At 48.0% G+C, this 27,045-nt stretch overlaps 1 protein-coding gene across 3 annotated transcripts in view; it reads right to left on the reverse strand.

The window, feature by feature from the left end:
* Positions 1-8,901: 8,901 nt before the first annotated feature.
* MPP2 (membrane palmitoylated protein 2) overlaps positions 8,902-27,045 on the reverse strand; it is a 29,816-nt gene continuing 11,672 nt past the window's right edge. For all 3 annotated transcript variants that reach the window (XM_027517770.1, XM_027517769.1, XM_027517767.1), the window contains 10 exons: positions 16,521-16,673; positions 16,258-16,407; positions 15,716-15,943; positions 14,817-14,948; positions 14,618-14,723; positions 14,468-14,536; positions 14,086-14,247; positions 13,232-13,434; positions 12,759-12,887; positions 8,902-11,434 (listed from right to left, as the gene is read on the reverse strand). In XM_027517770.1, the coding sequence (XP_027373571.1) occupies positions 11,258-11,434; positions 12,759-12,887; positions 13,232-13,434; positions 14,086-14,247; positions 14,468-14,536; positions 14,618-14,723; positions 14,817-14,948; positions 15,716-15,943; positions 16,258-16,407; positions 16,521-16,673 (1,509 nt within the window). In that variant the 3' untranslated portion in view covers positions 8,902-11,257. The remainder of the gene's footprint in view (positions 11,435-12,758; positions 12,888-13,231; positions 13,435-14,085; positions 14,248-14,467; positions 14,537-14,617; positions 14,724-14,816; positions 14,949-15,715; positions 15,944-16,257; positions 16,408-16,520; positions 16,674-27,045) is intronic.

The following is a 27,045-nucleotide window of genomic DNA, read 5'->3' on the forward strand; positions in this document are numbered from 1 at the left end:
CATGAGAAAAAGTAGATAAGAGAATCGTTGAGGAAGGAACTCCTTTTGAGGAGCAACAATGATTTCTGGAGAAAAATAAATCTGGGTCAATGGGAACTAAAAATGTCAAACCTCTGCCCTAATGCTTTTGTAAAAGTATAAAAGAGAATCATAAGCTTGAAATAAACAGGCAGTCCAAGAAAACTGAGAGGCTGCCTCAGTTTCTCACCAACACCGCTCACCCCTTCAGGTTGAATCCCTGGCTGCTGGAGCTGGACTCTGGCAAAGGATAATCCTTAAAAGTAGATATATTCAGCTTAGTGATAAACTTTCCTTTTGTTCTTAATTTTCTCGTCTTGCTGCCAGTGAAATGGTCCACAGACCAACACTTGAGTACTAACACTACACAGCATGAGGGCAGGTTTATGGGAAACAGCAGAGAGAAAGGAAGATCTCTTTCTGGAAGGGAAACCAAGCCCTGATAAAAATAAAAAGGGGTGGGAGCAGGCTGAAACACTCAGATTATTTGTGAAATTGTCAGGCACTGTGCCAAGACTTGCACGCATGAAATAACAGAGGAGACAAATATAAACACCCAGACACTGCCTACTCCTTGGTTGGGGACGGCGGTCAGAGGTGTACACTCATGCCTCACATCTGGCATATTTGGTTCCCACAGTGCACTGCGGCTCCAGGATGGCATTTTTCGAGGACATTCCGCTGCTCCCGCGAGTGGACTCCTGCCAACTGAAAGATGTCCTTGGTTAAGTGGGTTCAATGAACCCTCTTAATCATCAGCTCCATCTTTAGGCAACTGTCCATACACTTTCCCTCAGGGCTCACATCCTGATAGCTTTTCTGCTTGATTCCTTAGCCTAGAATAATTTTTCTAGTTTACTCATGGCTGAAGTCCTGAAAATGGCTACTGTTAGTCATAACTATTACAGTCATTATTGAAATGAACAAGTAGATTGAAACATCTGTCTAGTGGACTGGACCCCTCCCAGGTGTGGGGATGTAGCTGGGAGTGTTTCTATGTGCCTTTAAAGTTTACCTGATTGGGGCCAAATTTACCTTTATCCTTTTGTGTTGTCCCAGAAAGGTCATACTTCAAGGTGTTTCTAAGTCCTTCTTCATGAATTTATGCTGAAGTTTTATTAAGTTATATGGTAATAAAAAGAATGAAGCCTCTGTTCCTAAGAAGTTTCAGAATTCAGAACTTACACACCCCGGGTCTACTTCCTCCCTGTAAAAGAGAGACATCACACTGCATGTTATGAAACCCTTTCCTGTTCAAAAGGACAGAGATCATTGCCCAACTCATGAATATTTAAGGGAAGAAAATGTTTACAGATGTCAGCCGATTGTTTTTATTTGTTCAAAGAAGTAGTTTTCGCTTGATTATAATTGTATATACTAAGGCTTTGTGCCAAAGGACAAGAAAGCTTGGCCTCTGCCCTCTAGGAACTCTTAGTTATGGGGAGGCCAGGAACCATATAAACAATGACCACAGAGTCCAGATGGAGTTGATAGGGTTCTTGGAGGGTCACAGAGAAAGTGAACCGCAGGCACTTGAAACTGTGGCTTTGGGTCTTGGAAATTTTCTAAGGGACTTAGCAATTCTAAAGTTCTTCTAGGGACTTTCCTGGAGGTCCCGTGGTCAAGACTCCACACTCTCAATGCAGGGGGCATGAGTACAATCCCTGGTCGGGGAAGTAAGATCCCACATGCCACGCGACACAGCCGACAAAAAAAAAAAAGAAGTTCATGTACATGGAGATATGTCTCATGAGCAGTTGCAGATAGGGTTTGGGACTCTTAAAGTATAACTGAAGAATGCAAGCTAACTGAGGCTGTGGATCCACTGGCCCAGGAGCCAGTACAGCAGAAAAGAAAAGAGAGCTGAAGGCAGTGTAACATTTCAGAGGTTGGCTTATGGGTAGTCTCATTTCTTCCCACTGTGTCTCTCTTAGAAGAACACAGCTTTATCTTCTGCATTAAGTAAGTATATGGAGACACACCTTAACCCCAACAGGCAGTAAGAGGGGCAGTATCTTAATCCAGGAAGTCTGGGTGTCTTAAGTCTGGCCCCAAACCAGGGCGGGCTGACAAACTGAGGGGAGGGACACTCCCTAACAGGGACATTTGTGACTGCAAGGTAGAGGGGAATCAGTGACCTGTGCCTTAAGCAAAAACTCCATGACCACCACCCTCCCCTCACATATGTGCATACACACTCGGAGCCAGGATTCTGGAGTAGAAGAAATTCAATATCAAACATACCAAAATACTTATCCTTTTCCAGGATACAACAAGCATTCATTCATTCATTCACTTAGTAAACATCCCCATATGTTTAAGAGTTCACTCCAGCATCAGCACCTCTTGGGAATGCTTTCTGATGCCCCCATGGGTTAATTGAATAGCCATTTCTGGGTACTCCCATAACAGCTTCTCATTACAGAGTGCTAATCAGGACCTTCTTCCTATCTATTGCCTTGGACTCTGGGCCTCTGGATGTAGGGACCCTGCCTTGATCAATGGTGCTCAGTAGATGGTTGCTGCATGAGTACATCCACCCCAACCTTATCCATGGTTTTGATCACCTGTGGTTAACCGTGGTCCAAAAATATTAAATGGGAAGCTCCAGAAATAAACAATCTTCAAGTTTTCAATTGCATGCCATTTTGAGAAGAGTGATGATGCCTGTCCCAGAGTATCTTAGCTGATAGTTACTAAGTAGCCTTCTAAATTAGATTGACTGCCTTGCTACCACATTGCTTGTGTTTATTTTTCTCAAAATCACCCCAAAACACCAAGAACTGATGCTGGTTATTCAGGCTTGCCACAGAGAAGCTGTAAAACATTAATACTTCCTTTAAGTGAAAAGGTGAATGTGCTCAACTTTAAAAGGAAAGAAAAAAATCAAACACTGTGGTTGCTAAGATCTACAGTAAGAATGAACCTTCTATCCCAGAGATGGTGAAGATGGAAAAAGAAATTTGTTCCAGCTTTGCTCTCGCGCCTCAAAGTGCAAAAGTTATGGCCACACTGCGTGATAAGTGCTCAGTTAAGATGAAAAGGCATTAAATTCATACAATAAGATATTTTGTGTATATGAGAGATCACATTCACATAACTTTTATTACAGTTGTTATTGTTTAGTCACTAAGTTGTATCCGACTCTTTTGCAACTCCATGGACTATAGCCCTCTGTCCATGGGATTTCCCAGGCAAGAATACTGGAGTGGGCTGCCATTTCCTTCTCTGGGGGCTCCTCCCAAACCAGGAATCAAATCTGTGTCTCTGGCATTGGCAGGCAGGTTCTTTACCGCTGAGCCAACTGGGAGGCCCATTAGGATGAGTACTTAAAACCACCTCCAAAGTGGTTTTTAACATGCAACTGAGTTTGAGCCCTCTGCTTTGAACACTTGCTAATTCACATGTGTTCCCTGAAGAACAGCACACGGGCATGACCAGGAACTGTTTAGATATGCAAAATCTCTGGTCCCACCCAAGATCTACAGAATCAGAATGGACATTTATTACAGTACACTGTTAAAATCATTTTACTTTACTATTGTTGTTGTTGATCTCTTACTGTGCCTAATTTATAACTTGAACTTTACCACGGGTAAGTATATATAAGAAAAAACAGTATATATAGGGTTCAATACTATCATAGTTGCAGGCATCCACTGGGGGTCTTGGAACGTATCCCCCACAGATAATGGGTGACCACTGGACTTAAAGTTCATGCTATAATTTTTAAGGAAATGGATAATTTATTAGAAGATATGATAGGGGGGGAAATCTTGCACAATAGCAACTCCAGTGCAAAATACTCAACAAAACACAGGACACCTATATAACTAAACCTAGAAAGGGATCTAATCCAAACTTTGAGATTTCACAGATCAGCAAAACTTCCAAAATATACGTTCTCAACTTAAGCATTCAGAAATAAGAAAATAATTCTAGGGACTTTCCTGGTGGACGAACTTCTAAAAAAAAATTCTAATGTCAGAGCCCTTTTATAAAAGGAAGACCATTTTAATCCCAAAGAGTAGGGAAAGGAGAGAGAATCTTGGGACAAAGGACAGTTGTTGTTGTTTCTCTGGACACACAGTGAGGCTGGTAGGATCTTAATTCTCCCACCAGTGGTTGAGCTCAGACCCTTGTCAGTGAGACCACCGAGTCCTAATCACTCGACAACCAGTGAAGTGTTAGTCGCTCAGTCATGCTCGACTCTTTGCGACCCCACGAACTGCAGCCCACCAGGCTCCTCTGTCCATGGGATTTTCCAGGCAAAGATACTAGGATGGGTTGCCATTTCCTTCTCCAGGGGATCTTCGCAACCCAGGGATTGAACCTGGGTCTCCTGCACTGCAGGCAGATTCTCCGGACAACCAGAGAATTCCCAAAATGGCAGTTCTTTGAGAGGAATGAATTTTCTTTAATGAGAAAGTCACTGTGTTGTCCTTTTTATCACATTGCCACTGCCTGGAAATATGCCAATCTAAACAGCATTGCCTAGCAGACAGGCCGCTGGGGACCCTGGGCTAGAGGGGGGCCTGAATATGTGGAGAGGCAGAACACAGTCCTGGATGGCAAGACTAAAGAGCCCTAATTCCTCCTAGATTGTTGCTCAGTCACTAAATTATGTCTGGCTCTTTGAGACCCTGTGGGCTGCAGCACGCCAGGTCCCTCTGTCCTCTACCATCTCCTGGAGTTTGCTCAAATTCATGTCCATTGAGTCAGTGATGCTATCTAACCATCTCTTCCTTTGCCACCCCCTTCTTTTGCCTTCCATCTTTCCCAGCACCAAGGTCTTTTCCAATGAATCGGCTCTTCACATCAGGTGGCCAAAGTATTGAAGCTTCAGCTTCAGCACCAGTCCTTCCAATGAGTATTCAGAGTTGATTTCTTTAGGATTGATGGGTTTGATCTCCTTGTTGTCCAAGGGACCCTCAAGAGTCTTCTCCAGCACCACAATTTGAAAGCATCAATTCTTTGGCACTCAGCCTTCTTTATGGTCCACCTCTCACATCCGTACATGACTACTGGAAAAACCATAGCTTTGACTATACGGGCTTTTGTCAGTAAAGTCACATCTCTGGCTTTTTAATACACTATCTAGGTTTGTCATTGTGGATTGTTTTAATGCAATTCCAGTTAAGATCCCACTTGGAAGAGGGAATACTCTGACAAAATGAACCTGGAGCTCCTCCTTCTAGAAGAAACAAACAAGACTCAGAAAAAAAAAAATAAGAGAGTGACTTGAAACGTTCCTTACTGTTGCTGCTGCTGCTAAGTCGCTTCAGTCGTGTCCGACCCCATAGACGGCAGTTCATAGACGGCACTTCAGTCATGTGCGACCCCATAGACGGCAGCCCACCAGGCTCCCCCGTCCCTGGGACTCTCCAGGCAAGAACACTGGAGTGGGTTGCCACTTCCTTCTCCAATGCATGAAAGTGAAAAGTGAAAGTGAAGTTGCTCAGTCGTGTCCGACTCTTAGCCACCCCATGGACTGCAGCCCCCCAGGCTCCTCCGTCCATGGGATTTTCCAGGCAAGAGTACTGGAGTGGGGTGCCATTGCCTTCTCCAACTTTAGGTTGGTGCAAAAATAATTGTGGATTTGCATTGCTGAACTTTGCTGTTTGATATTGAAATGCATTCTTGAATAAATGTGGTTATGTTATACATCATTTTAATGTGCATTTCTCATTTTATGGGTCTTTTTTTTTTTTGCTAATGACATTACTTGCTATTTATTTTACATTTGTTTTAGGCTAGGGGAATGATGTTAGACAAAAAACAAATTCAGGAAATTTTCTTATTTGAGGTCAAACTGGGTCATAAAGCCTCAGAGACAACATGCAACATCAACAAAGCACTTGAGCCAGGAACTGCTAATGGATGTACAGTGCAGTGATGGTTCAAGAAGTTTAGCAAAGGAGACAAGAGCCTTGAAGATGAAAATCACAGTGCCCAGTCATCAGAAGTTGACAACAACCAATTGAGAAGATCATCGAAGCTGATCCTCTTACAACTACACGAGAAGTTGTCAAAGAATTCAATGTCGACTGTTCTATGGTCGTTTGGCATTTGAAGCAAATTGAAAAGGTGAAAAAGCTCCATAAGTGGATGCCTCATGAGGTGACTAAAAATCAAAAAAAGGGTCATTTTGAAGCGTCATCTTCTCTTATTCTTTGCAACAAACCATTTCTCAATTGGATTGTGACGTGTAATGAAAAGTGGATTTTATATGATAACTAATGACGACCAGCTCAGTGGCTGGACTGAGAAGAAGCTCCAAAGCACTTCCCAAAGCCAAACTTGCACCAAAAAAAGTCATGGGCACCGTTTCGTGGTCTGCTGCCTATCTGATCCACTACAGCTTCTGAATCTCGGTGAAACCATTACATCTGGGAAGCATGCTCAGCAAATCAATGAGATGCACTGAAAACTTCAACGCCTGCAGCTGGCCTTGGTCAACAGAATGGGCCCAATTCTCCACACCACCACCTGACCACACATTGCATAACCAACACTTCAAGAGTTGAACTAACTGGGCTACGAAGTTTTGTCTCATTCGCCATACTCACCTGACTTCTCGCCAACCAACTACCACTTCTTCAAGCATTTTGACAACTTTCTGCAGGGAAAACATTTCCACAACGAGCAGAAGGCAGAAAATACTTTCCAAGAGTTCACTGAATCCTGAAGCAGGGAGTTTTATGCAACAGGAATAAATACACTTATTTCTCATTGGCAAAAATGTGTTGGATGTAATGGTTCCTATTTTGATTAATGAAGATGTGTTTGAGCCTAGTTATAATGATTATGAATTTCCCAGGTGGTGCTGGTGGTAAAGAATCCACCTGCCAATGCAGGAGACACAAGAGATACCGGTTCAATCCCTGGGTCAGGAAGATCCCCTGTAGTAGGCAATGGCAACCCACTCCAGTATCTTTGCCTGGAAAACCCCATGGAGAGAGGAGCCTGGAAGGTTACAGTCTGTGGGGTTGCAAAGAGTTGAACACCTGAACAACTGAGCATAGCACACGATATGATAAGAATCCTTTCTGCCCGTCAAAGCACAGGCTACTGTGCCAAGAGGGGAAAAGGATTTAAAAAACAAAACAAAACTGCAGCAGAATTCCCTTTAGAAATTCAACTGTCAGGCTTCCCTTGTGGTTCAGCTGGTAAAGAATCCGCCTGCAGTGTGGGAGACCTGGGTTCGATCTCTGGGTTGGGAAGTTCCCCTGGAGAAGGAAAAGGCTGCCCACTCCAGTATTCTGGCCTAGAGAATTCCATGGACTATACAGTCCATGGGGTTGCAAAGAGTCGACATGACTGAGCAACTTAAAAAAAAGAAAGAAAGAAATGCAACTGTCTTTATTAGGAAAATACTTAGGTGCCAATTTGGAGCTAAAAGGAAATTCCCTCCACCTGAAGGGTATGGGCAAAATAGACGGGCAGTGGCTGGCAGATTTGGCTACACATTAGAATCACTATATGGCAACCCACTCTAGTATTCTTGCCTGGAAAATCCCATGGACAGAGAGGAGCCTGATGGACTACAATCCATGGGGTTGCAAAGAGTCGGACACATCTGGGCAGCTAACACTTTCACTTAGAATCACTTGGGGCACTTTAAAACATACTGCATCCCAGGTTCCACTCTCAGCCTCAGAGAGGCTGGTTAGACCCTGTTTCCTCTTCCGGAGCACTGAGAAAGACTACATTTCCCAGCTTCCCTTGTAATAACCCAGGAGAGTAGATCCCTGAATCATCGTTAGGAGTGCCACCCCATCTCCATCAGATGTGATGTGAACAAGAAATGAATAATAAAGTTGTTAAACTATTAAGCTGTGATGTTCTGATTGTTAGTTACAGCTGATAGACTTTCTTGAATTTCTGATTTAATTGCTCTGAACTGGCATCCAAACAATTGTTGTTTGTTTATTTAATTCTCCAGGCAATTTTAATGGGTAGCCAGTGTTGAGAACCACTGAGGTGGACAGAAATACAAGTGCAGAGTTGCTGGTATAGTAAAGAAGGACTGAGTTTCCAGGGGTGCCCCCAGGAGACGGGAAGAAGTTTGTCCACAGCGAGAGAAAGAAGCAGGAGAGGGACCAGTGACATGAAGGGAGGACCCAAGGAGGAAAAGTTGGCTAAGAAAACACTCCCTGAGCTGGGAATGGTCAAGGGACATTTTGGAATTGGAGTGTTTACTATTCGGTTCTCAATTCTCGTCAGAGCTGTTAGGCGGGTGAAATGAGGCCCCATGGCTGCCTCCAAATCACCAGTCAAGCTGTCCCCACACTAGTCCCTGTGTGAGTGGATGCTTTGGAGAAATCAAAGGAAGGGAGCCAGTTCAACATTTGGTTGTCATAGAAGGGAACAGCCAAAGCCCTTCTTGAGAATGTTCAGTGAGCATCCTGGGATCCCCTGAGGAACTCAGGTGGGAAGGAAGCTGACCCCTCAACCACACACCCATGGAGACATTGGGGTGATATTTCAACCACTCTCTATGGCCCCTGCTGCTGAGCACCTAGAACCAATCCCAGCATTACCCCGGGAGAAGCCATGACACCTTACAGAGGATGAACCTGAGGTCCAGAGAAGGAGAAGAACCTGCCTAAGACCACACAGCAAGTTCTGGGTAAAGTTGAGTGGATTAGCTATGGGTTCCCTGAGTTCCCTGGCCCTCATGGATGCTCATAGACTCCTGGATACAAGCCTTTAACAAGAGCATCTTCTGGGGCTGGGGAGTGTGGAACAGTGGGACATCACAGAACACAAGACATGTCACTCCAGCTTCCATTCCAGAATCATCTATGCTGCGCTGCCCCCACTCTAAACCTTTCCCGAAGCCATCCACTCGATCCCAACAAAAGACAAACGGAGCCTAGAACCTTTGCTTTCACATTTAATCAAAGGAAAGAAAACCAGTCAGAGAGAAAGCTTGGGGATTAGATGGCTGAGGGATGGGACGGGGGAAGGACAGCTGGGCTGGGACTGGGTGTGGACAGGGTCCTCATTATCCCGAGGTTCCTCAATACAAGCGTCCACAGTGGGAGGGGGGGAGGATGAGCACACACACCTGTTCCAACCCAGCCCTGGTCCCTTGAGCAGGGCTGAGGTAGGGGAGGAAGGAAGCTGTTCAGAGAGGGATGGAGACAGGAAAGGAGGGGCCCAGCCCTGACCCTCAGGCATCACCAGAAGTGGAGATGGAGATTCACCCTGAAGAACCAGGTACCAACTCCTCAGCATGATGTCCAGCGCCCATTCCCATCCAAGAGGATGGTCTTCTAATCAGGGCGCTCTGGAGCATTACCAAAGGGAAGGGGGTGGCTGCCTCTATTCCCAAGTCTTCTGGGTGAGGTGGGGATGGATGGACAAAGGGCGCCATGGCCCCGGGCCAGCAGGAGAACACCCATTTTCCTCCCACTCCCAGTCTCCTTGGGCTAAGGGTGAGGGGGAAGCAAGGGAGAGCTGAATGAAGGATAAATTAAAAGAACGCTGACTAAAGGGAAAAGAGGAAAGCAGAGGTGCATAGTGGATGCAGAGCTATGCAAATGAGATGGGAGCAGGCTTGACCGTCACATCTCACTTGTATACCTAGGCAAATGCAAATGAGATCCCTAATATAATAAATATATTTCTAACTTTGTAATAAATATTCTGTTTCTTCTCCCTCCCCTTCCCTAAGAAATGGGCACACAGTGGTTCAGGGGCCAGCTTGGGCTGACACTGCAGCGAAGACGGACTAGACACTCGGAAGAACTGGGGAGCACAAAGGCTGGGGCTAGGGGTAGTGGGGGAGGTCCCCTACAAGGACAGGCTCACCCCCAGGAAAGGTCACAGAGAAGGATGAGGGATGAGATGCCGGGGGAAGTCGAGGACAGCATTCTTTTCTTAAAAGGGATTCTCCTATTTTACACAGTCGCCCTCCCTGAGGACTGGAGGGCAGGCATTTAGGATCAGGAGACAATAGGAGAGTTGGAGGAAGATATCTGGGGAGGGCCAAGCCTCTGGAATCTGGGATAAGGGTCTCCTAAGAAATGGGAGCTGATGGTGAGCCCCAAAAAGGGGGGCCCCCAGAGAGTAACCTCCAAAGCAAAACTACCTTTTGCTTCTCCCTCTCCCAAAACGAAGCCTGACACACACATCAGTGGCAGAAACAGACCAGGCACCGCTGCAAGGCGAAACAGAAACTGAGCCGACTACAAGGTGAATGGCGCCCCCTGGAGTCATGCAGGGAGCCTGCTGGGGCACAAATGTGCTCCGAGCCCACACCTCATGGCCGGGCCCTCACCCTGCCTCAGCCCTCAGGCAGCCCTCATGCCACCTGGACCCGCCAGAGACACCAAAATGGACAACAACTACAGAGAGGGAGCTCAGACATACCCCTGCCACGGGCCACGGAGGGCCGGGAGTTCTCCCGTCAGAAGTTACAGGCTCCTCTCCTCACGGGGTTTGGCCTCCAACCCACCCCAGCCTGGGCTGAGCCCACGGCCCCTGCCAGCCTTGCCCTGCAGGGAGCAAGATCTGCCCTGTCAGGGTCACCTTGGAGAAGTCTGTGGAGAGACTTCGGCAGTGAAAAGCTGTGGATGAGGGAAGGACAGGGACCCAGCCCCGTTCCGAAGGGGCTGAGAGCTGCACGGGTCCCTGGCTGTGGCAACTAGCTGGTGCTTTGGCTCCTTCAACCTTTGGGATGGCACCAGGCTGACACCCCCACCCGGGCCTGCCTGGTTGCCAGGGAGTCATGTACCCACCCTGGTCACAGGGAACCAGCCTAAGGCCGGCTCCTAGGCTACAGAGGTGAGAAGTAGGAGGAGCCTAGGAATGGGGAGGTGGTGGGGCCAGTCCAGAGGAGGAAAAGTGATTGGAGAGGGGACTGGTGGGAGGGGGGCGGGCAGTGTACCTATGACCACGTGGTCCCAAAGCAGCTTTTCTCTCCTCTGGACTGAGCATTACGGAGGTGACTCTGACACCCTCCTGGGCACGGTCTGGCCCCCAGAGAGGGATATCTGGTGGCCAATGGATGTAGGGAGTGGGCAGCACCTGGGCACAGGGGTACCCCACTAACACCCACCTCCCTGGCAGTACACGCCTCTGCGTTAAAGCCAGATGAAGGGCCGAGACCCAGGAAGAGCCAGAGCGCCAGGGACGGGAGCTGAGGATGGGGGCTGGGGGTCACGGGTGGGAAGGGGACAGATTCAGGGTTTGGTTATGACCCAGAGAGCTGAGGTCCAGGTGAACAGGCTCAGTACACCCAGCTGACAGGCACCCACTGGGGCTCCGTGCGCAGCTTCTCCATGGCGGCCTGGAGCTCACGGAAGGTCCTCTCCAGGTTGCTGTTGACCAGGCAGAGGTCGAAGTAGTGCCCGTAGCCCCTCTGGATGCGGCTGCTCTCCTCCACTGTCCGCCTCAGGTCCGCCTCCTGCCGGCACAAGGGGGCCTACCACCCCTCAGTGTCTCCCAGACACCCACCCCCCGCCCTCCACGTAGGGGACCCAGAGCCTGCATCATCTAGGCCCTTCCCCAGAGCCCAAAGTACCAACCATGGCGGCTCAGAGCCCCTGGCTTGGGAGGCAGCAGCCCCTCCCTGCATGCCCCATGGCTGTTCTCCTGTAACCATGGACAGGCAGGTGGATAGAAGGAAGGAAGGAAATAACCTTTAGGAAGTGACAAGCGCAACACTGAACACTTCACTACAGCTCTGTAGTAATCTTCAATACAGCTCTGCGAGTAGGACTAATTGTTCCCATTTACAACAGAGAAAACTCAGACACAAAGAGGCCACACAGCCAGCCAGTGGCTGCATAGGGTCTGCCTGACTCCAAAACCAGTCCTCCCTTCGGTCTGACTAGGCCCCCTTATCTAGGCAGCCTGAGGGGCACATCCCTTGTGTGGCCCAGGACAAACCTGGTCCCAGACCCAATCCAAGTTGGCAGGGCAGAGGTGGGAGGAGAACTTGAATATTGACTTAAATAACCCCAGGCAGGAGCTCAAGGACTGGCCCAGCTGTGTCTGAGGGGCTCCAGTAGGCCCTGCTTGTGTCCGGGGACGGGGGTGGGGGAGTGGGAGGGGCTGTAGCCGGGGTTGGGGGCGGGGAGGGGCTGTAGCCGGGCGGGGGCTTGGTGCTGCAGCCCTGGGGAGCCCAGCCCAGACCTTGTTCCTGGGCCTGCACAGTGCTCCAAACTGAGCCTGGGAGCTGCAGTACCAGGTGTGGCCAGCAGAGGGACCCCTGGGTTCAACTCTCTGCAAACCCTGCACCTGCAGAGGAAGACTGTTCCCAGGGGTCCCTGGGAGCTAAGGGGTGCCCTGGAGTCGTGCAACACCTGACTTGAAGCCTCTCCTCCACGCACTGCCTCCTCCCTGATGCTACCTGGTCCCTCCAGCCAGCCTTCCAGTCTCTAGCTTCCTCCCTCCCTTCAGCCTTTTCCCCAGCCGTCAACAGCCCACCTCTGCCCTCCAGCCCTCTGGGCTCCCTAGAGTCAGCCCTCTGTTCCCACAGAGTGGACTGGGCAGGGCCTAGCAGAAGCTCCCGTGCCCCGGACTAGCTGCGTCCCTTCATTTCCTTGCTCAGACCTCCATGTCCACACCTATAAAGTGAGAATTGTTAGTCCTACCTCACTGGGTGGGTGCCTTGGGTGGGCGCCTCTCCCCTTGCGGACACCATCTCCTTCTCTTTCTCAGCTCTGCCTGGCCCCTACCCCCAGGCAGCTGCTAGGCCCCTCCCACCATACCTCAGAGGCCCTCACCGTGAGCTGCTTGGTGGACACCCCGCTCTCCAGCGCCGCCCGGTTCATGGCCCGCAGGGTCTCAAAGTCAGGGGCCTCGATGAACACCACATAAGGGACAAACTCAGCTGTTCTCAGCACCTTCACTGCCTGCAGAAGATGAGGGCCGGGGGTTTATCCCCATGTACATCTGGGGTGATGGGGTGAGGACAGGTACCTAGGAACAGAGGAGAATGAGGTACCTGGGCTTCTAGAACATGAAACCTGGGAGTGAATGGCAGAACAGCTGGCTGGTGGCTGGGATGGGGTGAACTGGAGGAAGCTAGAAGAGTGGGAGTGCAAGAGGCTGTGAAAGGGGTTCTGGGTGGGCTGTGGCCGTAGCAGTAATTGAGGGGTTATACTCGGATGTGTGGAAATACATGGGGAAATACTGGGGGCAAGCAGAGTACCCAGAGAGGTACTGAGCAGGCTGGGAAGGAGCGGGCCAGCAGTACCTGGGGGTTGACATCCAGCACGCACACCCGGCCAGCAGCCACCACGCCCCGGATGGAGTCGATACGTGTGCCGTACAGGTTGCCCTCGTATTCACCATGTTCCAGGTATCGCCCAGCACGGATGTCGGCCTCCATCTCCGCACGGGACACAAAGCTGTAACCCTGGCCTTCCCGTTCTGAGTCCTTGGGCCTCCGGGACGTGTCTAGGGGGAAGGAGGGGCCGATGGGCACAGATAGGATGCATCACCTCAGACATTAAGGGCTCGTGTTCTCTGAGAGCCAAGAAGCCCTGTGCCCTCCTGCACACCTGCCCCTCACCCTCAGCAATGGCACCCACAGACTCAAGATGTCCATATTGAGAGGACCTGCAGAGATCACTGCTCTAACCCAGTGTTTATAGAAGCAGGGCTGAAGCTCAGAGAGGGCAATATGCAGCCCAAAGCCACACAGCAAGGCCAAGCACACCTGGGGTCAGCACTCAGGTTCCTGCCTCTAGGAACCAGGAGCTTTCATACCCCAGCTGCCTCTGTCACCAAGAAGCCCTGTCTTATACAAGCCCACGTGCAGCTCATAGCTCTGTTTCACTATGGGCTTTCAGCAAGTGAAACGTGAGGGAAGAAGAGGCAGGGCCAGCACCGCCCACCTGGCCAATGGGTCCTGAGACAGCTCTCTGCGCCCTCCCAGCCTGCAGTTCCCACGCTCACCCATAGAGGGCGCATACCCTACACCTCTCGCCCAAAGGTATCACTTCACCTGGGGCAGATGCCCGTTTAGAGGACCCGCCCTGGCCCTCAGGGCTGCCCCTGCTCCCTCGCCCCCAACCCCCCACCCAGCAGGACCCGGTTCCCACTCACAGGGCACTGTGGTGCCGTAGCGATCTGGATCCCACATGATGAGTTTGTTCTTCAGGCTGCGGCGGCCCACGCCCTGAGCCCCAATCAGCACCAGGGTTTTCCGGCGGAAGGGGGGCATGCGGGCCACCTCCTCATAAATGAGCAGCTCATGGCGGTCAAACTCTGGACACAGGGAGATGGCACTGCTCATCAGGTGGAGGGGGTGCGGTTGGGCTCTCAGAGAGGCCGAGGGTAAGAGGGCTGGGGCCAAGGGCAGCAGGGAGAAACCAAGCAGGGCTTAGAGACAGGACTGGCAGCCTCAGAACCAAGAGATGCACCAGTTATTGGTGGGGAAAAGGGGGCATTAGAGGCGGACAGGGGGAAAGGGGCACCCAACACCCACCTGCATTCTTGGTGGTCAAATACATCATTCGCTTCTTTTTCTTTCCTGAAAGGCTGCCACACAGGGTCCCTGGCCATAAGGAGATGGACCAGTGAGGCCAGGCAGGGCCATGTCAGATCTCAGATTTGGGGTCTTGGGGAAAGACTGTACCTGAGGTGGGTGTCAGTTCCAGGTCCCGCTTGACAAAGGCTTTCCGCTTCTCCTCCAGCAGCTGGCTGGGGATGAGCCCTGCACTGCCCCCTTCCACATGGCATGCCTAAAATGACCGTAGACAGAGATCTGCCTAAGTGAGCCCTCACCTCCCTGACACGCTATGCCTGGGGAAACTACATGGGCGATCAGTACTCACCTGCCACCAGTTGGCATCGTCCTGGTTTACAATCTGAAGCAGGTCCCCAGCGCTGAAGCGCAGGCCTGCCTCCTTGCAGGGGATCAGACTGTCTCGGGTTGGGTCATAGTCAAAATGGCATTTCACAAATACCTGGCCAGGGATTTGCCGAGAAGAGTTAAGGGCAGAAGCAGGGGAAAGCTAGAGGGGTTGGAGCCCTGTCCTGTTGCCATCCCCTATGCCCAGAGTGGGAGCTGGGAGTATCACACAGTCCCCCTCTTTTCACAAAGATGAGAGCCTGGCACTGCCCATCTAAAGGCATGATGCCTGAAGGCCTGCCCAGCCCACCTCCCTAGTACCTCCCTTTGCATCCAGAACAAAAGGACTCAGAAGCACAGGGGATCTGCTCAGGCCTGGGGTATGCGTGACCCTAATGCAGGATCCCTCTGTCCCCCCTACACCCTCTCCTCCCCAAGAGGAGAGGGCTTTGACAAAAAGCCAGACAACCAGTAGAAGAGATGGGCAGAGCAGCGAGACCTCCACAATCCACCAGCCAGGAGGCAGCTGTATGGGACATGAGACCACCCGACGCTGAGCACCCTTGCATACACATAGGCACATAGTGGGCTGCAGGCAATGCAGGAATTCACTTGTACACTTGGGTACCCCAGGCTTTAGATGTGCGTATTTCCCTTGTACATGCGCATGAGTGCTCAAGACTAGGATAAGTATGCAAGCGTGTTCACAAGGTGCACAGGCCTGTAGGTGGCTGGATCTGCCAGGTCCCGCCCCCCTCTTGCTCTGAGCACACTGTTTGGGGAGGAGCCGCTCCCACCCTGAGGCCAGTGACCCTGGCAGCTGGGAGGCTCAGCCACCCCGTGGGCCTTGCGCTGGGGGTAGAGCTTGGTGCAGGGGCCCACCTGGCGGGGCAGATGGGGCTCCTGGTAGCTGGGCAAGATCTTGAGGATGACGCTGCCGCTGGCGCTGCGCAGGAGCTCCTGCAGCGCACGAGGGTCGCTGCCTACCGGCTGCCCGTTCACCTCCTTGATGATGTCGCCCACGTGTAGGAGTCCTTGTTGGGCCACCATGCCCCCATGCAGAATGCGCGCGATCACCAACTCGCCACCCTCCACGCGGAATGTCACGCCCTGGGAGACGGAGGGCAGGTATGTGAAGCCCCAACTGCTCCAGGTCAGAATCTTCAAATGTGTGTCCTAAGAGCCCCTCCATTCTACCCTTCCACCCCCACCCTTACGGCCACTTTCTCTGCCACACTCTCCCCAACTCTTCACCTCCAGGAGCACTAAAGGACCAAAACTGGGCAGAACAGAGATGTGTGCGCCCGACCCTGGACAAAGCTGACCTTGTCTTCAGGCCTTCTCTGACCCGACTTGATCCCGCTGCTTACTCTCAACACCCTCCCCCCCAAGATTCCCCCTCTGGCGCGGTGGGGCATCCTCACCAGATGCTCTCCAGCTGTCTTGCGGATGCCCACCATGCGCACAGCATCAGGAGGCACAGGCTGGTTGCTGAATGTGGGGTCCAGGCCAGGGCTAGGGGGTGGTGTCTCATAGGTCTTTGAGGCCACAGAGTCGTGCGTCTCCAGGAGGGACTGGAGAGGTGGGAGGAAGGGGAGGAACCATGGGGAAGTGCCCTGAGGTCCCTTCCCACCCCAGTCCTAACTTCCTGCCGGCCCCACTCCAGGAACCTGGGGGAGGACCAAACCTGGAAGTGGGGCTCCTGGAGGATGCGGGCCAGCTCGGCCGCGGTGCTGCTCTGCTCCGCCAGCTGCGCCAGGTCCCGCAGGATTTCCTGCACCAGCTCCAGGTTGTTGTCCCGCACTGCCTCCAGCTTCGTCTCCTCCAGCCGCTCATGGGCCTGACGGTAGGGGTGGAACAGGTGAGGTCTGATGCCTCCCCAAGGGCCCCAGGGTACCAAACCGTGCCCTGTCTTCCACTCTCAGGCATCTTCCCACCCCTGGATCCGGACTTTAGACCCTACCCACAGCACTGCTCGTGGTATTAGCCTCACTCACTGAGATATAAATACACTCACAAATATGCACATGTGCCCTGCTATCTCCTTTCTCCCCCAAGAGCGATTGGGACCCAGTTTAGGGAAGAGAGAATCCAAAAGATAACACCTCATTTCCATCTCTTGCCACAGAGAGCCATTAAAGTCATCAAACTGTCCCCAGCCACCAGAACCCCATAAGTATGTGAGTTCAAGGACAGCTTCTCCCACCCAACATCATGGTAGGGTGGGGTCTTGGACACCCCATGGTCTAGGATAAGGAAGCCAGGGAAGTGAAGTAGCTTGTCCAAGGTCACAGGGACTCATACGTGGGTCTCCAAGCCCTGAGCTCAGTGTTCCCAGTGAGGAAGGGGACAAGATGTCAGGACATGGCACCAGGAGAGGGCTCTGAACCTACTTGTTGCTCTACTGACTCTGGGCTCCATGAGAAAAGGGAAAAGGAAGTCTCTGCCAGTGACCAGCCCAGCAGGGAGAGTTATGTCAAGTATGAAGAAAAGAGTCCCTTTCAAGGATATATATGGAGACTTTCTTTGCCCTCTCAATCATTTGGAAGATAGTTGCAGAGACAAAGTGCTTCACCCCAAAGTACTTCAGCACGCACCTCCTAAGAACAGGAGATCTGGTATATAAACTACAATGCCATTATCACAGGCGAGAAGCTCAACACTGCACACCAATATAATATTATCTAATAGATAGTCCATGTTCATGTCACTATTGCCTTAAAAATATTCTATAGGGCTTTATTTTTCTGATCCACAGTCTAATCAAGATCAGATGTTAACTTTGGTTGTCACATCCTCTTAATTTCCTTTAACCTAGAACAGACCCTTTAGAACATTTTTAAAGAGTCCAGGTCAGTAGTTTGTGGAGTGCCCCACAGCTGGATTTATCTGTTGTTTCTACATGTTTAGACTCAAGTTAATCTTTGTGGCAAGAGTTCTGTATAAGTGATCTTAAGGTTTCCCCACACTTTGAGACCATGTGACTATTCGGTTCCCCATTAATCATTCACTAATGGATTTAGTCTCCATTTATGGCTTTTGCCTGAATCAATTGTTATTATGTTGGGGTTGCAAAATAGTCATTATCTAACCCCATTATTCCTTCCACATGCATTAGCTGGCACTCTATTATAAGTAAGAGCTTTTCCTTTCCCCTCCCACTCCTCCTTCTCTCTCGTTCTGCATCACTATGAACTTTTTTATTCAGTGTGTTCTAATCCATCATCATTGGTATCTTCATTGTCTCAGTTTACCCCAAATTTGTCCAGGGGAGCCCGCAGCATGCCTTTTGACTTGTTCCCATTATGAGCGCCTTCTTCCTTCCATCACCAGCTCACCTTGTACTTTCCCTACTCCAGATGTGGAATCAGCGATTTCCCCAAGGAAACCTGATTCCTTTTGCTGGGGAATGGTATTCAGAAACCAAGATCTGGGCACTCAGGGCTCACTGATTCTGAGTGTCATTACTTCAGTAGACATTAGCTAATACTGACTGTTCTAATTAAAATCAAACTCTACACGATTTTCCTTGCCTTCTCCCATTCCATATTTGTATCTCCTTTCTCCTTTGGTGAGACTTTTCTCCCAAGAACTTTAATATATTTACTTATTTATTCTGTCCTTCAATGTTCAGAAAGTTTCAGAATTGCTAAACTATTACTGCTACCTGTCACCTTAGTTATCACCTTCTGTATATTTTATCCAAGTAAAAAATCAAGACTTATCTGCATTCTTTTTGTCCCCAGAATAGTTTTTAAAAACTTACAATGTTAATGTAAATATTCTATATCTGGGCTGTCTATGTGGTAGCAACTAGCCACACATGGCTGTTGAGAAATACGACTAGTACAACTGAGAAACTGAATTTTTAATTTTATATCAGCATTTAGCTTAAGTATTTTAATTTAAGTAAAGTATTTAAATAAGTACCCACATGGGGCTGGCTAGTGGCTACTAATATTAAATATTACAGGCTTAGTAAATATCCCACTTAAGGCATATAGTCAGAATTTTGTGAAGTTACTTAATTCCTTTTTCTGTTCTGCTAACAATTTGATATATGAATAGATTCACTTATCTGCACTTAATTTCAGGGTTAGATTTTTTTCATTCTTTTGAAATTTAATCTTATTTTTAATATGTACAACATTCACATGGCTGCTATCTTAAATCTATATAAAAAGTAAACTCGAAAAGTCTTATTTCCATCTTCATCCCTTCTACCCCATTCATACCAACACTCTAAAAGACATCATTTTCATTAGTTTCTAGTTTATTCAGTCTGTGTTTTTTCTACAAAAATAAATAAATATTTCCCTTTCTCTCTTATATAAAAGGTATGTGTACTCTTTGATACTTTGGGGTTTTTGTCCATTTAAGTGGTTTGGTTTGCTGTTTGGGTTTCTTTTTGTTGTTTGTTCTTGTTTTTTGGCTGCACCACACAGCATGCAGGATCTCAGCTCCTCAACCAGGGATCAAACCCATGCAATGGAAACAAGGTTTCTTAACCACTAGACCACCAGGGAAGTCCCTGTTTTCTTATTTAACAATATGCTCTGGAATCACTCTGTGCTGCTCCATGGAGATCTTCCTTTATTATTGTTATCTTTTAATCACTGCATTTGTGTGATTTCATGACTGGAGTACCATAATTTGTTCAACTACTCTCCATAGGTATGGAGGTTGTTTCTAATATCTTACTATTGCAAATAAAACTGCAGTGAATAGCCTTGGCATAGCCATTCTATATTCGCGGAGTAGATCGTTCATGTAAATTCCTAGAAGTCTTGCTGGGTCAAGCAGTAAATAAATATGCGGTTTTGTTAGATACTGACAAACTGCCCTCCATGGGGCTGGTGCCACTTTGTCTTCCCAGCAGCATTAGAAGAGAAACTTTCCTGAAGCCTTGCCACCAGAGCGTGTGATCAAACCCTTGAATGTCTGCCAACCACATCGATGAGAAGCCATCTCACAGTGGGGCTTAATTTGCATTTTGCTTATTATGAGTGAAGCTGAGCATCTCTTCGTATGTTTAAAGGCCATCTGTATATCTTTTTCTGTGATCTGTCTGTTCACGTCTCCTGCCAATTTTTCCATCAGATCTTGTTTTTTCTTTTTCTCACTTCTTAAAACATTCTCTATATTAGGAAGATATGCCCTTTATCTGTAATACCTCTTGCAAATATTTTCCCCCAGTTTGTCATTTATCTTTTGACTCAGCTTATGTTTTTTTGTCACTGCAAAAACTATGTATTTAATTTAGTTTAATTTATTAATATTTTATGCATCCAAATTTCAAGGCATAGTTTTAAAAAAAGGCTTTCCTTTACACACAGATCCGTGTTTTCTTCTAGGATGTATATAGTTTGTTTTTTCGATCTCTGACCTGCTTGGAAGTTTATTCTGATGAATGGTGTGAAGTATGGATCTGCTTTGATATCTTTCCAAATGACTGTCCAGGTATTACAACACCATTTAATAAAAATCTGTAAGAAAATTATTGCTTAATTTTCTACATGTAATAATGGTAGTGCAAATATTTTTTAAGAACTTTTAACTACAAATATTGAAATACAGATAAAATTATGTCTGAAACTTGCTTCAAAATAATTCAGGAGAGAGAGAAGGAGGTGGAGGTATGGATGAAACAAGATTGTTCCTGAGTTGTTCAATGTTGAAGTAGGGCAATGGATGATGGGGGTTCTGGAAACAGTTTTGAAAATTTCCATAACAGAAAGTTTTTCAAGCCCATGAGATGAGGAAATTTTAACAACATCTCATAAGGATACTCTGAGGATTTGATGAGATGGATACAGTGCCTGGCACACAGCAGTTGCTCAATAAAGGCTAGCTCCTTTTCTATCTTCTCTACCCCAAACAGGCCAGGGAAACAGCTTCCCATTTAGGGGGGCCCCCTAAATCATCCTCCTCTGGGAGGGCAGCCTTTCAGAGTGACTCCCACAGCCCGACTGGACAGAGCGTTCCTGCTGGGGAAACAGACAACTGAAGGAGCAAAGAAGTAGTACTCGGAGACCGTTATGCCTTGATGATCCTCAGAAGCCAGAGGGCAGAGAAATGCCCCAGAAGTTCCTACCAAACGCTGTGTGATCTTCAGTCATTAACTCAGCACAACCCACGGAGGCCCTGGCTCTGTTACCAGTGTCTAGACAATGCTAAGAGCCCAGGGCCCCAGGAACCGTGTTTCAGGAATAAACGAAGGCACTCAGACCTGCAGCCCCTTCACCATGGCGACTCCAGCCAGGCTCCTTCCAGTTAATGGGGGCTAGCTCTGGCCCAGGTGACATGAGCAGCCTAGAGATTGTCCATTTTAGCTTTAGCATCTTCTGCTCTATGGATGCGGGCATCAGGTTTCCCGAGGAGCCCTCACCTAACCAAGCAGGAAGACAGTGTATCTTCCAAGTCATTACCTCCCATCTTTTACTTAATGACCCCTCTCCCTAGGCTGATCCATTCCCACCCCTGTGGCTGGCCCTGGACATCTTCCCCACAGACAGAACACAACTCTCCAAGCTCAACCTTCATGGGCCAGAGGAAACTTGAAACATTTAATCATTCCTATACAAAAGAAACACTACCAGCAGGCTGATTGACCAATACTGAGAACACCCAACATATATCACAATTTGCAACACTCTTTTCTGGGACTTTCAGAACTCAGAATTGGATTAATCATATCCTTTGCTCATATGTTCTCATCCTTGGTTCCTGCATGACTTCTTTTTAGTTAGCTGCTATTAAACTGGGTTCCAGAAAAACATCTAATTCTGCTTTATTGACTATGCCAAAGCCTTTGACTGTGTGGATCACAATAAACTGTGGAAAATTCTGAAAGAGATGGGAATGCCAGACCACCTGACCTGCCTCTTGAGAAACCTGTATGCAGGTCAGGAAGCAACAGTTAGAACTGGACATGGAACAACAGACTGGTTCCAAATAGGAAAAGGAGTACGTCAAGGCTGTCTATTGTCACCCTGCTTATTTAACTTATATGCAGAGTACATCATGAGAAACGCTGGGCTGGAAGAAGCACAAGCTGGAATCAAGATTGCCGGGAGAAATATCAATAACCTCAGATATGCAGATGATACCACCCTTATGGCAGAAAGTGAAGAGGAACTCAAAAGCCTCTTGATGAAAGTGAAAGAGGAGAGTGAAAAAGTTGGCTTAAAGCTCAACATTCAGAAAACAAAGATCACGGCATCTGGTCCCATCAGATCAGATCAGATCAGTTGCTCAGTCGTGTCTGACTCTTTGCGACCCCATGAATCGCAGAACGCTAGGCCTCCCTGTCCATCACCAACTCCCAGAGTTCACTGAGACTCACGTCCATCGAGTCAGTGATGCCATCCAGCCATCTCATCCTCTGTTGTCCCCTTCTCCTCTTGCCCCCAATCCCTCCCAGCATCAGAGTCTTTTCCAATGAGTCAACTCTTCGCATGAGGTGGCCAAAGTACTGGAGTTTCAGCTTTAGCATCATTCCTTCCAAAGAAATCCCAGGGCTGATCTCCTTCAGAATGGACTGGTTGGATCTCCGACTGGTCCCATCACTTCATGGGAAATAGATGGGGAAATAGTGGAAACAGTGTCAGACTTTATTTTTGGGGGCTCCAAAATCACTACAGATGGTGATTGCAGCCATGAAATTAAAAGATGCTTACTCGTTGGAAGGAAAGTTATGACCAACCTAGATAGCATATTCAAAAGCAGAGACATTACTTTGCCAACAAAGGTCCATCTAGTCAAGGCTATGGTTTTTCCAGTAGTCACGTATGGATGTGAGAGTTGGACTGTGAGAAAGGCTGAGTGCCAAAGAATTGATGCTTTTGAACTGTGGTGTTGGAAAAGACTCGTCCCTTGGACTGCAAGGAGATCCAACCAGTCCATTCTAAAAAAGATCAGTCCTGGGTGTTTTTTGGAGGGAATGATGCTAAAGCTGAAACTCCAGTACTTTGGCCACCTCATGAGAAGAGTTGACTCATTGGAAAAGACTCTGATGTTGGGAGGGATTGGGGGCAAGAGGAGAAGGGGACAACAGAGGATGAGATGGCTGGATGGCATCACTGACTCGATGGACGTGAGTTTGAGTGAACTCCAGGAGCTGGTGATGGACAGGGAGGCCTGGCGTGCTGCGATTCATGGGGTCGAAAAGAGTCGGACGTGACTGAGCGACTGAACTGAACTGAACTGAAACTGGGTACTTTTGTAATAATGTAACAAGGATGCAAGAACCCACCACTTAAACCATAAATAAGGATCTTGACACTATCCTACCTCTAAGCACATGTCCCCCACACCCATCCACCCACTTCCCCCACTCAGAAACCACATCTTGATTCCCTGTGTTCATCATGCCCTGGCTTCTCATTTTATATAGTTTTATTGTATCTATACATATTCAATATATTCCTAAAATAAGTACTGTTTTTAGTTATTTTTACCTTTAAAAAAAGGGAATTGTGCTATATATAATTCCCAAATGCCTGATTTTTTTAACTTAAGTAAAAAATTATTTCACTTACTATTTTTTGCAAAGATTTGTTCTTATTTTTCATATTAAGTGAAAACATATTCACTTAATATTATTTTCCCGGAGAAGGCAATGGCAACCCACTCCAGTACTCTAGCCTGGAAAGTCCCATGGACGGAGGAGCCTGGTAGACTGCAGTCCATGGGGTCTTGAAGAATCAGACACGATTGAGCGACTTTACTTTCACTTTTCAGTTTCATGCACTGGAGAAGGAAATGGCAGCCCACTCCAGTGTTCTTGCCTGGAGAATCCCAGGGATGGCGGAGCATGGTGGGCTGCCGTCTGTGGGGTCACACAGAGTCGGACACGACTAAAGTGACTTACCAGCATATTATTTTTCATTTAATGTTATTTTGCTATGATCCATTCTTTTTTCCCATATCCCAATAGTTTGTTCATTTTAATGGCTATATTATATTCCATCATGTGACTATGCCATATTTGATCCATCTCCTCTCTCTCTGAGAGGCCTCTGGGTCATTTCAGGTTTTTACCATTCCAAATGGCAATGAACAAAACTACTATGAACACTCTGTTCTGTGTCTCCACAAAAACGTGAGAGTTTTTCCCAGAACCAGAATTGCTGAGCCATAGGAAGTACTGAGGGCTCAGTCGTGTCTGACTCTTTGCAACCCCATGGACTGTAGCCCACCCAGCTCCTCTGTCCATGGAATTCTCCAGGCAAGAATACTGGAGTGGGTAGCCATTCCCTTCTCCAATGTATGAAAGTGAAAAGTGAAAGTGAAGTCGCTCAGTCGTGTCTGACTCTTCGCAACCCCATGGACTGCAGCTTACCAGGCTCCTCCATCTATGGGAGTTTCCAGGCAAGAGTACTGGAGTGGATTGCCACTGCCTTCTCCGCACATGGAATAGTCCCCAAAACAGACAATGTTTGGGATCATAAAACAAATCTCAAATGACTCCATTTCTTAAACATTTAGTCATATCTAATATGTTCTCTGACATATGGAGTTAAATTAGTAACCAGTGTTTACAATAGCCAAGACATGGAAGCAACGTAAGGGTCTACCAACAGATGAATGGATAAACATGTGGTACATATAAACAACAGAATATTACTCAGCCATAAAAAAACAAAACAATGCCATTTGCAGCAACATGGATAAATCTAGAGATTATCACACTAAGTGAAGTTAGACAAAGACAAATACTAGATGATGTCACTTATATGTGGAATCTTAAAAAATCCTATAAATGAACTGATTTACAAAACAGAAACAGACTCACAGACACAGAAAACAACCTTATGGTTGCTGGAGGGGAAGGGGAGCAGAGAGAAATTGGGAATTATGGGATTAACAGACACACACTACCATGCAAAAAATAAAGAACAAGGATTTACTGCATAGCAAAGGGAACTATGTTCAATATCTTGTAATGAATAACTATAATGAAAAATAATTAAGAATTAGAGACATATATAGTGAGATAGATAAAACTGAATCACTTTGCTGAAACCTAGAACTAATACAATATTGTAAATCAATTATACTTCAATAGACATCTCATTTAAATGTCAAAATGATGGTAAGATTAACAGTATAAAGGCCATTTTCCCAATAAAGAATCTGAGGCTCTAGCAGGTAAAATGAATTCCTTTTCACAACTCCTGGGTATACAGCAGAGATGCAAGTCAAAGTTTCCTGAGCACCCCCACAGCTGTGGTGCCACTATCTGGGCACCGGTTTTTAGAAAGTGTTCTCTTGCACAGCACACACTACAATATTAGGAGCACGAGGGCCCACAACCAGGAAAGCAGTTTTTAATTTCTCTGGTAACCATTTGCTTAATTCTGCTCTGAAAAATCACCCTCAGCACAGCACACCCTCAAGCTCCTTACAGACCAGAAAGTTGGGCCAGGTTCACACCCGGCTGAAGAGCTGGTTCTTAATCCCAAATCTGCCAGCTCCCCATGCAGAGCCAGATGTGAACTGCAAATGCAGAAACACGCCACAGCCTTTCTTCGGAAAACTTTTCCCTCCACCCTTCCACTCCAACTTCTCTCATCAGGAGACGGAATTCCCACTTGACGCCCAGGCTCATAATTAAGTAATTCAAAATTGAAAGTAATTCAAAATTGAAAGTAATTCAAAATCTGAAAGCATGGTGAGCCAGAAGGTAAAGGGACTCTTCCACCTGAATTTGGCCACGTGATTTGCTTTGGCCAATGAGATGTAAAAGCAGAGGCTTGAAAAGGGTCTAGGACTGGAGGCTGGTCTTTCATTACAGCTGAGACCACCATGTGAAGCAACCTGGGCCACCCTCCTAGAGGATGAGAGACCACACTGTCCCAGACAGTGCAGCCTTCCCGGCTGCGTCACCAGTCACGTGACTGAGGCTGTCCTACCCCATCCCAACTGAGCAAGCCCAGACCAGAAAACCACCCAGCCAATCCACAAAATCATGAGACACAAGTCACGCCACTATGCTGTGGGGTAGTTTGTTACACAGCAAAAGCTAACTGAGGCACTGGGCTCCCCACCATGTCCCCTGGTCAGAGTCTCCATCTTGGTGACCCTCCTGGCCCCTCATTCTTTTAAGACCCTGCCTTTCTTTGCCAGCTGTCTCACCTTCCCACCACCACCACAGGACTGGGTCTTCCCTCTGAATTCCAGTCCAAAGGCCAAACACTTCCACATCCGTGACCTCCCCCTCTCCTGACCACAACTCTGAGAGGTAAGTATTGTTATCCCCATTTCTCAGAAGTAATGGCTGAAGCTCGGAGAGGTTGTCAGCCCTACTAAGGTCACACAGCCAGTCAATGAATCGGACTTCAAACGCTGTTTATTTTCTTCTTCATCTCATGTGGATTAGTTCACAGGCCTCCCAACTGGCAGCTGTCCTCACTGATAACCGTTTGCCTAAATTTCTGAATGTCATCTGCCTTTGATTCCTCATCGTGGCCCTGCCTGTTGTTGGAACACCTGCTACTGGGTCCACGTCAGCTCCCAGACGTCACCCACCTGCCAGGACTGCCACCTGCTCTCCATAGCCAACCCTCTGGATTTCCGATCTGCCTGCCAGATTTGACTTCCTTCAGCGCCTGTTAACTCTCTGGGCTTGTCCCCTCAGGGCCTGCTCCTCCCTGGTTCCAGATCTACCCAAGGCAGCCCCTCCCGCATTGTCTGGCACCTCCCCGGAGAGGACAGTCAAGTCCGTGTCATCAGGGAAAGGGAAGGAGGTGAATAACTACCACGTCGGTTTTACTTGGGCTCTACTCCTGTGGGTTTCTGGGCTTCTAAGCTTTTGCTGCTATATTTTTGATAAAGTACTTTGTCTAATAGGTTAGAAATTGATCTGTGTATATGTAATCATTATATGTATGAGAAGGAGTAAGATGTAGGTCTGGTAGATCAAAGCAAGTCATGTGGTCAAGCCCAGATTGAAGAGTGGAGAAAGTTTACCTTTTGATGAGAGGACTGGCAAAGTTGTATTGCAAAGGGTCACATATATAGGGGTCAGAGGGATTTTTCCTGAGCTGACTCTTTGCAACCCCATGGACCATAGTCCACCAGGCTCCTCTATCCATTGGGACTCTCCAGGCAAGAATACTGGAGTGGACTGCCATGCCTTCCTCCAGGGGATCTTCCCAAACCAGAGATCAAAACCAAGTCTCCCACATTACAGGCAGATTCTTTACTGT

This window comes from Bos indicus x Bos taurus, chromosome 19 (genome assembly GCF_003369695.1).
Source record: "Bos indicus x Bos taurus breed Angus x Brahman F1 hybrid chromosome 19, Bos_hybrid_MaternalHap_v2.0, whole genome shotgun sequence".
Classification (NCBI taxonomy): Eukaryota; Metazoa; Chordata; class Mammalia; order Artiodactyla; family Bovidae; genus Bos; species Bos indicus x Bos taurus.